At 50.3% G+C, this 17,717-nt stretch overlaps 1 protein-coding gene across 1 annotated transcript; it reads right to left on the bottom strand.

Moving 5' to 3' along the window:
• Positions 1 to 1,230: 1,230 nt before the first annotated feature.
• Positions 1,231 to 16,522, bottom strand: GPR139 (G protein-coupled receptor 139). The gene is made up of 2 exons (XM_055806990.1): positions 16,402 to 16,522; positions 1,231 to 2,739 (listed from the first exon to the last, which is right to left on the bottom strand). Exons 1-2 carry the CDS (start codon positions 16,520 to 16,522, stop codon positions 1,805 to 1,807), a joined length of 1,056 nt encoding a protein of 351 aa, XP_055662965.1. The 3' UTR covers positions 1,231 to 1,804.
• Between the last annotated feature and the right edge of the window lie 1,195 nt (positions 16,523 to 17,717).

Here is a 17,717-nt window from a genome sequence, read left to right on the forward strand (position 1 = left end):
GACTGGGTGGTGTGTGCCTCCTGAGGTGCTGGGCACCCCGTCCCAGTGCTCCTGACCAGCTGAGCAGCCTGGCTCTCTCCCGAGAAATCCCCTCCATGCCTGAGCTGGCTTTGCCGGGGGCCCCGCTCCTCACAGCTTGTGCCTCCTGCTGCTGCTCCCCCCTGGGGAAGGCACGCTCGGGCTTGCCATGCGCTTTGCTGTTGTGGGACACCGGTACGAGTTGGTGTGTAAATGCAACCTGTGTGGCAGAAGGGAACCAGGCTGTTGTCCTCAGTGGGGCTTTGGCAGATTTGGCATTTCTTAGGGGAAACGCACCAAAGCTGAGCCATCCATGGGTTTCTGAGAGATGCCTTCAGCATCCTGATCCCACCAAAGGGGGACTGCCTGGATCCCTTCTCAGGGAACCTCTGATGTGTTAGTTCCCGATGCACCACGGGCTCCCTGCAGGGCACAGGCACAAAGGCAGTACTAGTGCTCTGCCGTTACTGGGAGGCTGAATTTGCTGGCCACGTTGTGCTTGTGTCCACCGTGCGAGGCAGTCTGCGCTCGCTTCGGTAAGGCTGCAGTAAGTGCCCGATGTAGATGTAAGAAGGTTGTGGTGCATGGCTCTGAGAGACCGCGTGCCAAGACATGAAAAGGAGAGAAATTAAAAGAAATACGGTTTCAGCCTTCCTGTAAATCTCTCCTCACTTTCTACACTCAGCATTGCTGGGATGCTGGTTTTTGAGTGTGAAGGAAGAGAAGTTAAGCTACTTTAAATAAGGTAAATATTTAAAAGCCTTAGTCCAAGCTGATCTATGTTTTTACTGCTTTGGGTATTTAATGGATTTCTTTCACAAGTATGGGGTTTTTTTAGCAATTAAATGGCAAATCTGCAATAGGATGGTATAATCTGCCAGGAGAAACTCTTAGGTTGAGGTTTTTATATGTTAATCCCCAAGGGCCAGAATATGGGGGATAACTGAGAATCTTTGTTGCTTAAGATGGAACCTGAAGGCTGTGATCACTCCAAACCTCACAGGAGCAGCTACCATAGGAGCTCTGCATCAGGCAGGACTTGGCCTCACACTTGAAAGTCTTTAGATGCCATAACTGAAATAGCTGGGAAAAGATGCTGCTTTTGTTCTTGGCTCTAGAAACCTCCCTCCCTCCCTCGAGCTCCCCTGTCTCGGTCATGTTCTTAAATAACAACTTAAAACGTATGAATATTGGCAGCTTGCAGGACTGCTTTCCACGCCAAGGCTGCAACAGGTACTAGATCGGTCCCCCGGCCTTGTTCAGATGAGCCAAAAAGGGCTTGTCACCATTTGTCTCACAGGCTGCCTCCTGCAAGGATGTCTTGACAGCGAGACCACATGTGGTGGTATCTCATGTCAGAAACAACACGTCATTTTTGGCAAGTGCACGCACCAGAAACGGCACCTTCCGCAGTACATGAAAGCATCTGTTCGCTCTGTTGATGGCAAGCTGCATGGTCAAGTAAGGTTTTGTTGTTGTGTTTTAAAAGGTTGTAATTAAACGCTGTTGTGGCTTCCCCCGTCCGATGACGCTGGACTGCACTGGTGCTGGGATGCAAAACGCTTGAGCGTGACTGAACGCTAAGACTTGAACTCTGAAGCATATTCAAAATGCCGTGTAAAATCAAGTGCTCCTGTTCCCTCCCAACAGTCTGATCTGCCTGTGGTCTCCCAGGGAAATGAAATCAAATGACCACTCTTCAAAACAGCTACCTCAGCAAATTACATCCTGGAGATGTAACCACTTGAAAAGAACTTGCACCCAGAAACTCCACCTATTGCCCTTTTCATGGTGATATTTTTATAGGCTTTCCGTTCTTATCATATTGGTAAACAAGCATTTTGATGCAGTGAGAGTTGGCTGGGGAAATCCAAGGGCTGCTTGTTATGGAAAAGTTATGATTTGTATAGAATTGCACAGGTTGCTTCTGACACTTAAAGAAGGCTTTCAGTGTGGCAGCTGCCATTGTGCGAAATCTTTTGCTAATAAAACAGTAGAGGAAGAAATTAATTGCAGTGTTCAGCAGTGCTAGCATATTGGCGATGTCCGACACAATATGTACCACCCAGCTGTTGTTTATAGGCGATACATAGAGGTGATACAATATCATGATTATTCTTGGTGCCCAAAGTATGGCAAAAATAGAAGTTATAGTAAACAAAATGGCTGTTGTTTTCCCTGTGGAGTACCCTCGCAGTCGGAAATTGCTCTTTCGCCGCAGCTTGTAGACGATGATGGAATTCAGGATGAAGAAGATGGAGCATGGCACCAAGTAAACAGTAAAGCAGTGGATCCAGATGAGCACATGATGCATTGATGTGCTTATGTAGTCTTCGATCCAGATGTTGGGCCACCAGTAGTATGGGATGCTGGTCAAGAAGCAGGTGATATAAACACTTACGATGACTTTTCGAGTACGAGCAGGGTAGGAGACTGTGTGATACTTTAGCGGATGGCACACAGCTATATATCTATCGATCGTTAGTGGAACCGTAATCCAAATTGAGGTGTGGATGGAAGAAAATTCCAAGACCTCAATGACTTTGTCCAGTACCTGAGGCATCTGTTTGTTCAAGATGAAGTCTTCCATGAGGAAATCAACAAAGACGATGAAGAAGAGAACCAGGATGTCAGCAGCAGCTAGAGCTAGAAGGTAGTTATAGGAGGACTTCTGCCTGCGAGCCACGAGCTGGGAAAGGATGATGACTGTCAAGATATTTGCTGTGGAGACAGAAACGCAGAGTTAGGCTATTAAGATGGAACACTAACTTTTTTGAGCACTTGCAGTAGCTCTGTTTGAGCATCTGGCAGTGTGACCACCTTTATTGAAGTTCGGGAAAGCAAAAGGAAGACGCTATGGCCGGGTCTCTCAGCAAAGCCACTGCAATGACAGGAGCATGTAGCCCTGCTCCCACCTGTGTGAACGCTGGCACTCAGTGTCCTGGCAGACCAGGACGAGGGACAGAGGGAAAGTCAGGACCTTTACTCCAGAGCCAGGGTTAGGTGGTGTCCAGCAGCCCTTTGCCATCCTTCCAGAGCTGATGTAGTGGTGAGTTCATGGCACTGGCTCTGTTGCTGCTCTCTGGCGCACAGCATCATCACCCTGAGCCAGGGGTGCTGGGACCCTTGCCCATGCACAAGGAGGCAGGGGTAGAAGGAGGCAGCAGGAGGAGAAAAAATTAGTGTGTACCACACACACATGCATGCTGTCTCTTACTACCCCCTTTGCTTTTCTCACTTGTTTTAAAAAAGTGACAAATGAGAAGGGTAGGGTGGGCTCTCCAGAGACATTTTATTCCTCATCTCAACTCATGGTGCCTGCCTGTTTTAGTTTTGAACTCCATCTAAAAAGAGCTGAAGTCAAAGCCATCTGGATTAGGTAATGCTCTCTTGCCTGAGTGGGATCCCAATCGAGAGATCTTCCAGGGAAACACACAACCTCAGCTCCTCCCGAGAGCTGGAGGTGCTTTGTGGCACTCAAAGTTTTCAGCTCTGCCCAGGATGAGTCTCCTATAACTCAAATCCTATAAATTCACTTGTCTGACCCACTGTCCTACAGGTGGAGTCTGGGGAAGCATCTCCCTTCCCACCACTGAACCCGTTTGCTCCACAAAGACCTGCTTGCTTATCCAGAGCTACTTTTTTTAGAAATCCTTCAACTGGAAGGCATTTTCCTCTGAAGTGATACTTCTAAGCCTCTAAGGAAATCCTGCTGGTCACATCAGACATGATGGATGTTCTGATTCAGCCCAAGTGTAAACATCCCCGAGTTTCTTGAAGAAGCATCTGCTTCTAACGCTCCGGCCACAATACATTCCCACCACCTAAACCACACCTAGATGCATAGTATGACACTTAAATAATATTGTGGCAAAGTGCTGAAGTGTCCTGTCTCTGCTGTTTCGCTGCCTGGTTTGCTTCGGTCTTGTAGAGCTGTGATTCAACTTAAACATATGTTTTAGCGGCTGTCTGAACCGGTGCTATAAGGGATGCTATAGGAAGGGCTCAGTCCCACAGCCCCTGGCCAGGCAGAACTCCCCACTGTGGACACAAACAGCCCTTGCAGTCCTTGAGAGCTTTCCTGGAGCACTAAAGTGTAGCCAAACTTTAACTACTTGCTCAAGTTTACTATTACTTACTGTGTAGTCTTGAATTGGAGAGGCAAAAAAAAATATAAATCCTATTATTCCTACTAGCGGTGTGGCTGGAACGAGACAGGCGAGATTGTTCCCATCAGAAGTTTATATTACTTGGCTAGAATACCTGAAGTAGTACTTAAAAATCAGAGATCTGGTTTACTGTGCAAGAGACTGCCAAATGTTTGTATTTGACATTTTCATAAGTGTTCTATAAATCACCTCTTCTGTGCATTCAGTGCTTCAAACATTTCTGCCAGCTTTGATGGATTTCCCAAAACAAATCAACAATAATTGTAAGGATTCCTTTAAATCAGAGAGAAAGGAAGTTGCTGACATTGAGGTAATGATGACCTAGGATATATGTCCTACGACTGGAGATGCTTGTTTTTTGTTTTTTTTAACTGTTTTACTTGGCACTGGAGAAAACTTCCTCCTTGATAAATGCCTTCAAAGCCTGCTGTCTGGGAGCAGATTTCTGCCACCAGGGAAATGAACTGCAGCAGAGTGAATGATCTTGAGTAATAGTCCTCATAAGTGTCACCTATTTTGGTATTAACTTACTATATTTAATTCTGTATCTTGGAACAAACTACACCAAATATGACAGCCAACTGACTCCTTCCCTAAACAAATAATAATAAAAAAGGCTTGATCTTTCCAATTCCAACAGTATTGTCTCAAATCACCTTCAGGGGAATTTTCACAATTCTATCCTCTGTTAACATGGATGCAACTGCATTGATTTCTGCTCAGAACAGATGTGGGAGACACAAGGTGATACAGTCAGGACTGCTGTGTCATTTTTCACTTACTTGCTTAGGAAATGCCTCTGTGCCTGCTGATGAGCCCTGGAGGTACAGTGAGTGATGCACTGTCAAAGAAATCCTCAAGCTGGAGTGTTTATCATGACTTGCAGCCACTATTGGTTTTGGCCAGCCGGGCTGAGTGGCTTGGCTTCACAGGTATTGGATGTGACCCATGGGGTTCACCTCCTCTTTAAATCTTCTAGATTTGACTCACTCCTCTGGCAGTAGCTGGAGCTAGCGTGCAGCGTGGGGGATGCTTGAGGACGCTGGTCCCTGCTGGTGACTCTGGCCTGGCTGTCAGAGGAGCTCCTGTGAGGATGCTGAAGCCATGCCATATCCAGGCACAGGGGTCCTGCTGCTCGGTTCTAACCCCATTTTCCTACAGGAGCAGATTTATGAGTCAGTCCTTTCCTCTGTACCTTCTCCTGATGCCTTTCTTAGGGTTCCCGGCAACGGTAGTAACAGCATGTACTGAAATGCAAGTTATTTGTCTAATGCCAGCGAGCTTTGCTTGGTGAGCCAGATTAGAAAATTGATCTGACAAAGTACATGCAAGCTCTATCCAATTTTTCTGCAAGGGTTACAGTATCTTGTATTGGAAATGCTTTCCCTGGGATCCCATTAGGGCTTTTTCTGGCTGGATGATACGAAATATAGTAGTATCATTTACTTTGTGAAAACAGAGATATACTGGGGTGCAGCAGAAAGTTGCCAGTTATGCCAGTATCTCAGCACAGGGTTTGGGAGTATTTCTCCTGCTGCATGTTGTAGAGGGAAAATGAAGATGAGCTATGGATAAGTCTCAGCCCTTCACCCATTTCCTAGCCAGTATTAAGGTGGTCCTTGGTGTGTCCTCAAACATTCTCTACAGCTTAGTAAAATGGGAAATGTGTGGGAACACTGCCCCCATACAGCGTGTGAACAGTTGTGTTCTTGTGCCAGTGTCCTGGTGACTCCTGGGTGCCTACTCAGTGCCCTACAAGCTCTCCAGGGGGGAAATATTACCTATTGCAAGTAAAAGGTGATGGAAGAGCATTTGCAACCACATTTGAACCTTGTTTACCCTAATTCTTGCCCTAACACTGTATTCAGTGGTGAGGACTATGGCAGAGATGATGCTGGAGATATAAAAATACCTGTCTGTACTGTAACGTGCATGGAGCTACAGCTGCTGGATAGGTCATTGACCCTAAATTGTCTTGGATGTTATGCTGCCCGTTTCTCGCAGTGTTTCTTTTTTTTCTAGAAGCTAAGTAATTAAGATCATCTGAATTTGAAATAGATCGATCACTTTGCTGGGAGTTGATTAGGGGATGACAGATGGGAATTTATGCCAGCGTCACTTGCTGCAGTGCAGTATTCTGAATTTATAAATATCTGGTTGAGAACCAGGGCTTGATTAGGGACTAGCTGGCTGAAGCCTTGAGATGCCACTAGCAGATGAGGAAAAGCAATTGTAAGAAATGGTAGTTTCCCTTCTTTCCTTTTAGTTACGAGGATGCCTTTAAGACACAGCATCTGAAGGTCTCTGACACCCAAACACCATCAGTCCACGCTGCTCAAAATACGGCAATCTTCTAACTCAGCTGGGCTTTGTCACGGGACACTGACATTTCTCATTTGACACCTCCTCTGACTTTATCAGCTTCCGAGTACAAATTGTAGCACTGAACTTCATGCCGTTGGAGGTCCTATGTATCCCAGAGGGATCAGCCTTTAGGAGTAACCTTGGTTCTCAAGTGGCTTAGGGTTTGCTCCCTGTACCAAAGCCGTGCTGCCTTGCCTGCGGAGCCCAGGCAGTCTTCAGTGCCTCCTCAAAGCAGTGCCTGTGACCTGAAGGCACATTTTTCCCCCCTAGCTTCTTGTTTCATGGATTGCAGTCTCAGCTCAAACCGCGCCTGTCTAACCACAGCCTTCGCGGGGCATTCGCAGACCTCATTCCACTGGCTATTATCACTGCATGTGAGCTTAAGCAGGAGCAGTTGTATCTGTCTGAAGAAGAAATAGGCATGTTTCTGGGCTTTGGTGGTTTTTCTTATTGAGAGCATTTTGCATGTCTGCAGCAGCCTGTGCAGCCAAACAGTCTTTACAACACACGCGGTAGTGCTGCTGTGTTGGGAATAGGGCCTGCTGTGTGCTTCAGTAGTTCGGCACCATAAACTACCTGAACGAAGTAGCCACCAGTGTTGCTTACTGAGCGTGATAAACACTAGGTCACCGAGTATAATGGACACCTTTTACCAAATACAGTTGTTGCTAGGATCCCCACAAATTATCACGCAATGTACGAAACTACTCTGCAGGCCTTGCATTAGTCACCTGACTGGCACAGAGAGAGGCGGTTTATGAACGGGTAATGTTAAATTGCTTTAGAAAATATGTTAGTAACACCTCCTCTTTAGATTTAGAAACTCTGAGACTACAAGTAAAATATGCCAAAAAGATATGGTGAAAAAAGGCGATGTTTTGCCTTGACAGGAATAGGTGATTTCCTCTAAGCTAGGAGGAAATATTAAAACATAGACAGGGGCCGTGTCCAGCAGCCAGATCCCAGCACTGTGACTAACGCAGTCATTCACCTACAGAGACGAGGATGGCATTCAGCCCTCGCTTCGTGTGGCGGCCCTCTGGAGAAGATGATGACAATGGGTGATTCCTGATGGAGGGTACGTAACAGGGATTATTTAAAAAAAATACGCTGTGGCAAAGTAAATGCATGTTTATTACCGATTTTGGCTACAGCTGGTGATGTGGTCTTTTAAAGATGACCCTTGGATGCTGTTTTGCCCTTAAAAGAAGACAGGGTAGCTGCATGTTTCCCTCTTACTGCTGGTATGGGTTGAACTCAACCCTACAGCACATGGGGACAACTTCTGCGAACGGCACCTGCTCACAACTAAATTTGTTCCTATTTCTTATTATTGTGTTCTGTGATCCTTCCTTAACTCGTTGTGAAGTGTAAAGAGATACTTTATGGAAGATAATTAGTGCAGTACAGGTTATTCCTTCCCTGAGAGTTCCTGTGAGGACTGATTTTTAAAATAAATTTATTTTTTTGTTCAGTTGTCTGAGCACTGGCAAATGGCACCCACCCACCCTCAGGGCGGGGGGAAGAGCTGTCCTTCTGAAAGGAAGAGAAAGCCCCTTCTGCTGGTGCCCACGTTATCTCCCAGGGGATGGAGAGGGATCTAAGTCAAAAAATGAGCATCACAAAAGCTATGGTAGGCACGGATGCGGGACTGCCACTGGAAGAGATCTCATCCCTCATAGGAAGGTTCTTGTGTGGCTTGTGCTTAGAAATCCCATGTGCAGGGACAGGCTCTGCAGAGCAGACCCAGCTCTGAGGGGGAAAGTGAACCTGGAGGCAGAGGATGATGAAGCTCCTGCCCAGGACAACTCAGACTTCCCCCCCCGCCCCCATATGCAGGAGACTGGGTTAGTGATTGCCAGAGAAAACGTGGCAAGGCCTTGCACTTAGAAGTGACAAGTGAATTAAAGAGTTAGTGTCAGAGGCCAGATTCTGCTGATGAAATCTGGCCTCTGGGGCTGCTTTTCCCACTGACAGTATTTATTAGCTGAGGAAGGACACGGTGAATGGGGTACTCTGCTCTGCGGCTGGCACCAGCCGTGAGTGGGTCATGGAGGCCAGAGGAGGGTTTTAATCAGGCCAAAAGCACTTCCTCACTGTTGGAGGGCACAGATGTGGTCATGGCGTGGAGATGCCATCGGCCAGTATTCACTTCAAGCCTTGCCAACCGCTCAGGCTTAAGTGCAGTAACTTCTCTGGCAGACAGGTGCAATTACATTGTGTTACTTTTGGCTTTCCTAGACGGTTGAGTAGGCTTTTTTCCCTGGTCTTTATAAAACAGGGCTATTTATTTCTGCAACATGAGAATGGGCTAGAAGGAATGCCAGGCTAAGGTGTGGAGAGGTCCAGTAGGTGCTCACTGGTGACACGTGTGTAAATGCAACAGGGATCTGGTTCTCCTCTTGGCATCTTCATCCTCCTTGTCCACCTCTCCTGAGCTGGACCTACAGTGCAGAAAGCCTCTAATGACTCTCGGACATTCTCCCCCTGAAGCCTGTCTTAGAGGCACCTACACAAGGATAAAAATGTCTAAAACTCACACCTCAAAATCATTAACCTCACATCTTGCTACCAGAGCAGTAAAGCTTTCTAATGGAAGTAGGTGCTGGGAGGAGAAAAAGCAATCTGCAAAATAATGCAGGAATCATGAAAGGAATTTGGTTATTCGGGCAATGTATCGGGACGGAGATTTTCAAGGCAACTCGGGTGTCTCGTTTGGCAGGTGTCTGTGGCTTCTAAATGTGGACTGTCAGCAAAGCTTAAGAGGTCTCAAGCTGAGTAAGTTGAGCTTGAGGATGACAAAAACATTCTACCCTTTTGATACTGAACGCCAAAGCACTGAGGCAGGTGCCAAAGGTATTTGATGGGATGACTAGGATGGAGGGAGACATGATTTCATAAGGGTGCTGGCACAAATTCTTTACTGAACATGAATAATTAAGAGGATTTTACCTTTGATTGTGGTTTTGCTAAAAAAACAAAGTCTTTATGTCTTCCTAAAGCATTAGCTAATGCACTAGGAGCTCATGCTTGCAAACCCCATGGCCAAGGTTTCTCAGAGACTATGCCAATTTTACACAATATGCAGGAAATTACAGACTATGTAAAACCATTGCAGTTTGGCTTTATTTCCCCCACGGAGAATATACCACATCCACACTAGATACATCACTCCTTGGTGTGCTAGTCTGGACGTTGAAGAAAATGCACCTGGAATGAACAAATGTTTGTGAAATATCCTAGTCTGATGTAACTGACTGACAGGCAATTTGTCTTGAAACCAGAAGCAACCTCTAGTGCACCTATCTGCACAGTCAATGCACCATATGATTGAAAAGACAGGGAAGTTGAATGACTGTACGTTCCAGGGGCTCTCTGTTTCGGGTGGTAGAAGAGAACAATTTCAGTGAAAAGGATGTGTTCAGTGTTTCAGTAGGCAGGCTTCTCTTCTCTCCCATAGATAAAGGGATATGACTCTTTTTGGCCATCTTCTGTACCGATAATTCTGGTCCTACTTGGTTGCCTCTATTTCATTCCCTCTGCACAACCATACTGGTGTCCTGGAGGGCAACCCGACACTACCTCCCATCAGGTTACCCCCAGAACAGCACCAATAGCACTCCAGACACTGGGGTTCAGGATCCTTACATATGTATCTTTATTCTGCAGAACGAAAACAGAATTGTGTGCAAGGGTCTCCTGTGCTCAAGGGGTTAATTTTGGCTTTGTTTCCTTTTCTGGTGTCTCAAAGTTAATGGGAAAAGAGATTAAAGGCTCAAAGAGACCATCTGAAACAGAAGGTGAAAGCTTTTGTGGCCAGGGATTGCTCTGCATTTAGCATGTGAAAGCAGAGTGTGCACCAGCACCACTTCAGGACATCTCCTCACATTGTTTGTTTGCCTACAGCAAATTGTTTTGACGTATGCTGTTGAAGGCCTTCTCCTGCTGGCTTGTTTCTGCTGATTCACCCCCATTTTACAGAGGGGAGCAGAAAGAGGAGGAGGAGGAGAGAACTAAGTAAGGGGGTGGATGAAGAACAGCAGGATATTAGACTGCCTAGTGCTTCTGAATGGCTTGACTTAACAACTGGGGGCTCTGCATTACCCACCTACCGTGAAAACTGACTGTGCTCTTTCTTTTGTGTCATCATTTCAAGGAAAAATCTCCTTTGGAGTTTTTCCTTCCCAATCCATTTTAGCAGCCTGCCATGCAAGGTTGTGCACTTCATAGTCTACTGAGCCTTCCAAATATTGCACCTCGTTATCATTACAGCCTTGACAGTGTTGTTCTCTGCTGATGTAGTAGAAGAAAACCAAAGTTAGCAGTTGTACTCTGTAGTGGCATTCAAAGATGCACAATCAAGTCCTCTTCTGCGTTAGGACGGATTCAGCCACATGCTGCCTTTCAGGCTGCAAGGCTTTAGCGGCCACAGTCTCCAGACACACTGACCAAACTAAATGGCTCCCATCTGCATGCCTCGCTGTCACCAGTTCTGTGCAGGAACACTGTAATGAATCTATTATTTTTCATAATGATTCTTCTTTCCTTAAAGAAAAAGCATCCATTTTACAATAGGAAGTGACTCATTTTAAACATGTTAGCAGCAGTTTTGTTCCCCTCTGTCTAGCAGTGCTACTGTAATGTGCTGCAGTGCCCTTCGGTTGCTCCAACAGCTGAGCTAAAGTTCTGCCAATTTATTTGTCCTCCTTTAAGCAGGATGCAATGTACTGGCTTTGTGTCCAATTCAGATTTTAAGTCAGGGAAAGTATGGTCTTTGAATAAAAGGGGGGTTGAATCAGGCCTCAGGAGTGTTCAGTTCTTATTCATTGTGTGAACTCTATCTAATGAGCTGACAGCTGAAGACTGCTGTTTTTTCAAGGTCATAACTGCATGTAACAATTCTCCCACTAGTATTTTCAGATCTCCCTTTAGCACTGCTATTGTTCAGGTGTGCTGTTATGAGAAAGGCTATTTATTCAGGTGTTGGAAATGCTCTCTTTAATCAGAAGTCTGTACTGTGATTGCAGAAGAATATACTAGGCAGTAGATGGCAGGAACCCAGAACAGGTCAGACACACTTCTGTACTGCTGCGTGCTGTATGTACACCTACCTTCTGCCTGCTTTGGTATTTACTAGGTATTACATGCCATGTGAGTCATCAACAAACATTGCTACCTGTCCCCCTTCCCGGATGCAGCTGTAAGCATATAGAGATAGCAATGCTCTTCAGGTCTCGTGCCCCCTGCACTGCTGGGGAGCAGAGGGAGCACAGCTGGGCTGTTGCATGGATGTCCCTTAGATCAGGGATGCTCAGCCCGCAGCCCACCGGCAGTACCTGCCTTGCCGGGATAATGACCCTGGCTTGTACGCCTCCCGAATAGCCGCCTTATTCCAAGCTGCATACCAGGAGAAGGCTCCAGAAGGACCACTGCTCTATCGTTTCAGTTTACCTGTGACTGTTCTGCAGTTTGCACAGGCACAGTGCAAATGTTACACACCTGTGTGTCAGCTGAACACCCTAGGAAGTATCTGGCCTGCTGTGTGAGGACAGCTGGTCTGTCACCTGGTAGTCGAGGGTCTGTAACGTGTAGCCTAGCCCTCTCTTCACAGTGTGTTGAAAAGGTTAGGCACCCTTGCTGAGCTTACACGTTCCTTTAGGTCAGGACTACAGCTTCTCTCCCTCTGCACGGAGCCCGCTGAGTGTGAACTCTGCAGAGCTGCCCTTTAAATGACCTGGGTTATTCCATCTCCATGATACCTTGTTCAGCACCAGGTCTGACATGAAAACTACCTGTTCTCACCCTCCAGCTGACAGCACCCAAGGGTGTCCAGGTTGCCTTCCCAAGCTTGCAAAGTCCTGAATCTACATTTAGATCAGTGTGGTCAGTTTTAAGCAGAAGCCTTAAGCACAAATACAAGAAACATTGTGGAACAGGCTCTCAAAGCTTGGAGTGGCACTTCCCTGGGGCATTGGTGTGAGTCTGCTACCTCCCAGAGATGCTGTAAAGGTACTGGGTACGGGCCTATACTTTGTGTCACTGGGATGCGATGACCCCTGCGGCAGAGTCACTCCCTAGGCAGGTGACTGACTGGGGAGCAAAGTGGAAGCAGCGATCACGCAGTAAGAAAGGCAGATTCTACTGTGCCTCTCTGCACTGTCAGGAGGAGGAAATCCCTGGAAGCATGTATCGGGCCAGGCCCTGGTCTAGGAAATGCTGCCACTTTGTCCTTTCAGCCACAACACGCTATACTCCCGACAGGGAAGGTGACTGCATGCAAGGCAACTCAGTTGCTGCTGCACCTTCTAATGAAGCAGGAATTGGGGTCAGAGCCAGGTGTCTGCAGTGAGCACCGCTGCTTCTCTGCCTGACCTTCCTGGCATGTCTGCCGGCACCACCATAGCAGGAGCTCTTTGGTGTAGCTGCCCTGTGCAGCTCTCACTGGCAAAGGGATGGGCTGAGAGTTGGTACCTGTTGCTCTTTGCCCCCTCCCGGATCAAATCAAAGCAATTTCTCCCCTCCCCCACACCTGACAACACCTTCTCTCTGGCCTTTTCTCTCGCTAAAGCAAGAAATGCTTCCATTAGCTAGCTAACTGGAGGTGCGTCAGAGGTCCTCCCTGACTGATGGACAAGGGGAGTACAGGGATGGCAGAGCAGGGGCTGCAGAACGGCTCCAAAAATTATAAAACCCCTTCCCTAAATGGGAGCTTGACCCTACTTCCAGTACTGCTGCCTCACTCTGCTCCCCACCCTTGCACTGGCAGCTTCTCCCTGTCCCACGCAGCCTGCTCCTGGGGCACTCACACTCCTGGTAACAGGACTGCACGCTCACGGGACACCTTTGCACATCTGCACTCAAAACAAATTTCAAAAAACGTCTCTGTGTTGCCAGCCTCTGCTTAGAGGGAAAGGAGGAAACCTCCTGTCCCAGCTGATGAAAGGCACATCACCTCTGGCAGAGTTGTGGCCACCCGGGCACATGGTAGCTGCTGCAGCAGGGCTGGTGTGCAGCGGTGCCTCTGTGGTTGCCCTTCTTTGCAGGGCACAGCCTGGCACTTGCCTCTCTGCACGGCTGCCAGAGCAGGGGTGAAGGCAGTTCACTTCGCTGTCTCTCATCTGCCTTTTTCAGACTTTCTGGTGCCTGGCTGGACAGGGAGGGAGAAAGAGCCACGGCTGAGAACAGGATTGCTGAGGTGCCTGGGTTATACAAGGGAGGGGAAAGGATGCTTTCTCTGCAGGCACAATCAGGCCTGGCATCGCTTGGCCTCAAAGTGGAGTTGTTGAGTTAGTGAAATTTCCTTCAGACACTACAGCAGGAAAGGCAGAAACAGTTAACTTGTTTCTCCTCTCATCACACTTTCTCCAAGATTTGTGGTAAGGAGTTAACTGTTTCAGTCTCAGCAAAACACTGCACTGCTGCTGCATCTGAGGACAGAATAGACAGTGTTTCTCTTAAATTACTGGCACCATGCAAAGCTAATTACCCACTCAGGTCCCACAGACTTCAGGGCTTTAACAGGTAGTAAGTGTGCTACCTTTACAATTTTCTAATGTTAGAAAACTGGAGAGCAGCTTCAAATTAAAACATGAAAAGCTCTTTTTAGCACTGCTGTCACCCCATATCACACCCCCATTGAAGCCTGGCCATTCAGTCTTCACCTAAACATATCCAGCTTGTTCTCATCTCTGTGCAGTCTCAGGGGGAGAAGCATAAATTTCTCATGCACTCAGCATACTGTGCATTTATTCAGCATACATACTGGACATGCAGAGTCTTTTAAGGTGTTGGTGCCAACGTTATCCTCCGATAACATGCACTGAACAAGCTGACACATTCCTACCTGAGGGAAGTCTACTGAACTCAGCAACAATGCACACCACAAATGCTTTGGCTAGTTCTGTTAAGTGCTCTCACTGATGCCGCTGCTCTAATCAACTGATGTCTCATCCCTCAAGAAATGCATGTCACTATTGCTAATTTGGATCACGCACTGATGTTATCCATGTTCTTAGAATGACGGTGTTAGGTCTGTAATTACAATGCAGTATCCTTAGGGAGCTGGTGCAAGTATGTGTAGAACACTAAGTGATTTTTCTTGCCTGTGCACACAAGACTTTCCCATTTCAGAGACACGCAAAGGCAAGCTTAACCACAGACTGCTTCACAACTCCTTCACCTGATAACCTTGAGAGGGTCTTGGTCAGTCCTAGGGGACAGATGTTGAAATCAGAACTTGTCATTACTGTGAAGATATAAGCAGCCCCTAAGGGATTAATGAAGAGGAAACTACCTCCTCATCCCTGCTGGCTGGGTCTCCTCAGGTCAGGGCTGAGACTTCTCGATGCTGTGGAGCAGAGACACTTGTCTATGCCCCGCATCCTCTGTGAGTAAATACAGGACTTAACTTTCCAGTTCTCTGAACTATTAGCCAGTCTTCAAATTATAATTATAAGCCAGGGAGAAAAGAAAAAAAAAAACAAACTCAAAACCTCCTGAATACAAAGAATATCATCAATTCATATGCAGAATGGTAATTGTATGTGTGCTGTTGAGAGACAGGCTTCTCTTCGTGTCCGATTAAAAAATTTTCTATGCATTAATTGCTTGAAGAAATAATTAAGGGAAATGAAACATTTAGAAATCGTAGACTTAACTATCATTGCTGCTTGCCATTTTATGTGGCACTTTAAATGCGTCGCTATACACCGACACAATCAAACTCTTGTGTTGCACCCTCGAAATACCCATTAACCTTGGTGCATCCAATTGCTCTGACTTTTTCCCGACTCATTCCCTTGTCCTTGGTATCGCTGCAAGCTACTCCGAGGATGGAGGTGTCGACCGAGGGAGCCAGCCGCGATGTCTGCCCACCCAGGCTGTGCCAGGGTGGCAGCTCTGCCTGCTGAAGCCCAGCCTGCAACTGCAGAAGTGACACTGCATGAACAGCTCCCTGTGGTCCTGCGTGCCGCGGCTGCCAGCCTCAGGCAGCACCCACCGGGAGGACAGACCGGCTGGGTCCTCGTCTCCGTAAGGCTGATGCGATGCTTGTACCATGCTTTGAGCTGGGGATACCTGCGTGCTGGCAGCGCTGCCTCACAGGTGCTCGCACCCAAGCCCGAAACATCTTATCCTCCCCCATTTGGGGTCTCTCTCGCTTTTCTCAACCGTAGCATCTCTGTACTGTCTTTGTCCCCTTTTTAAGTAGGAAATTTCGCTGAGGGTCATACAAGTGTGAAGGATGGTGGCTGTGAGCTGGGACTTCTTTCCCAGCCCCGTACCGGCGCTCGGGGATCTCGGTATCAGCATGGCCACTGCCCTCACCGGGTGCTGGCCCCGGCCACCCGCTGTCCCGCTCCCCCAGCCGCAGGGCCGGGCCCCGGGGCAGGGCAGCCCCCTCGGCCCCCTCCTGGCAGGGCGCTCCCCCCGCCCCCGGCCGGGCTCCCTGCTCCGAAGGGCCAGCCCTGCCCCGGGGAGCCAGCCGACACCCGGCAGCCACGCTGCCGCTTACTGCCGGCCCGCGATGGATGGGGACGGCGCCGGCTGCCCTCGGCACCGCTTCGTCTTCAAACGGCCGAACCGACAATGGCAGAAACTTCGCGTCAGGCTGCGCCTCCCTATGTCAAGTTCAAAGTCAGAGCGGCCGCCGCGCTGCGGGGACGAGCCCCGGCGGGAGGGCAGCGGCGTGCGGGACGGCCGCCCCAGCGGATCCCCCCAGGGCCGCGTCCCCGGTGCCCCCGCCGCCGCGGGGCGCGCACCCCGCCGGGCAGGGGACGCTCGGGCGGGCGCTGCGCGCAGCCCCGCCGCCCCGCCCGCCCCGGGCCGGGCGCCCCGTCCCCGGCGGACTCACCCGGCAGCCCCAGGCAGAGCAGCAGGCTGTAGTAGACGACAGGTGCGTATCCCAAGCCGCAGCCATAGCGGTGGTGCGCCAGCAGGGAGCCGTTGTGGAGGTGGAGGTGGTTGTGCTCCATGGACCCGCTCGCCCCGCGGCCGCGCTGCCGACGCTCGCTCCGCCGCACGGGCCGCCCGCGCGCCCCTCACACGCTCAGCGGCGGCGAGCGCGGCGCGGGCCCCGCGGCGGCACGTGGCGCGGGGGCGGCGGAGCCGGCGGGGCGGGACCAGCCCGGCTCCCGCCGCGGGGCGGGGCACCCCCGCCTCAGGCCGCCCCTCGCCGCCGTTCGCCCGGCGGCGCCTGCCCGGGCACCCCCGTCACCCCCTCGGGCGGCGGAGCGGCGCGGGCGGTCCGGGGGTGCGGGGCGGGAGCGCGGCGGCGGAGGGCCTGAGACCCCGCGCCTCGGCGCGCCTCGGCGCCCCTCGGCCCCGCTTGGCAGCAGCGGGGGGCCCGGCCGGCGCCCCTCGGCCCGCCCCGCGGCCGGCCGTGAGGGCAGCCTCGGCGCACCGCCGCTATCCCGCTGGGGCGCGGGGTGGTCCCCGGGGGGCACACCGGTCGGTGGGGGTGACAGCTCGCGGGCAGGGTTGTCCCCCGGGGGACACACGAGTCGGTGGGGTGGCAGCCCGCGGGCAGGGATGTCCCCCGGGGGACACACCAGTCGGTGGGCTGGCAGCCCGCGGGCAGGGCCAGGTGGCGGGGGTACCTGCCGGCGGCCCCGCGCCGTGCATGGCGCCGTGCGGGGAGGGCAGCAGCGAGCGCAGAGCGAGCGCTTCTATCTGCCAAACTGCCGCGCAGCCGGGCTGGCCACGCTGCCGCCATGTCCCCACGCGTGGGGTGGCCGGCTGGGGGCAGCCGTGCCGGTCGGTCCGTGAGGGAAAGCAGAAGGACCGTGGGCATTTCAAAAACCTTCCCGGTGCGCCTTTGAGGAGGTGGCCTCCGGTGTCCCTCGCGAGGGCTGGAGGCGCGCAGGTTACCGCAGGGTGCCTGTGCCCTGGGCACCGCGGGGCCGGCTGGGCAGGTGGCAGCTCAGGGGCTGTGGCTGGGTGGTAAAACAGACGTTTGGTTACAGGGCGCTTGGATGGAGCAGAAAAGACTTTGTTTCACGCAAAGCATGTAAAAAAAAAAAGGAACCCAGGAGACCCTGTGGCTGCTGGAGCAGGCCGAGGGGCTGGGCGTGTGAGGTGGGGCGGGGGGCACGCACAAGGTACAGCGGGTGGGCTACGAAGCTGAAAGACGTGGTCTTTGCTGTCTGAAAACACCCGGCTGTTTAGCAT

The sequence above is a fragment of the Falco peregrinus genome, chromosome 5 (assembly GCF_023634155.1).
Source record: "Falco peregrinus isolate bFalPer1 chromosome 5, bFalPer1.pri, whole genome shotgun sequence".
NCBI lineage: Eukaryota > Metazoa > Chordata > Aves > Falconiformes > Falconidae > Falco > Falco peregrinus.

Coding starts and splice junctions, on each gene's coding strand:
- GPR139 (XM_055806990.1), bottom strand. CDS start 16,522: ATGGAGCACAACCACCTCCACCTCCACAACGGCTCCCTGCTGGCGCAC. Junction 2,740..16,401: donor GCTCTGCCTGGGGCTGCCGG/GTGAGTCCGCCG, acceptor CTGTCTCCACAG/CAAATATCTTGACAGTCATC.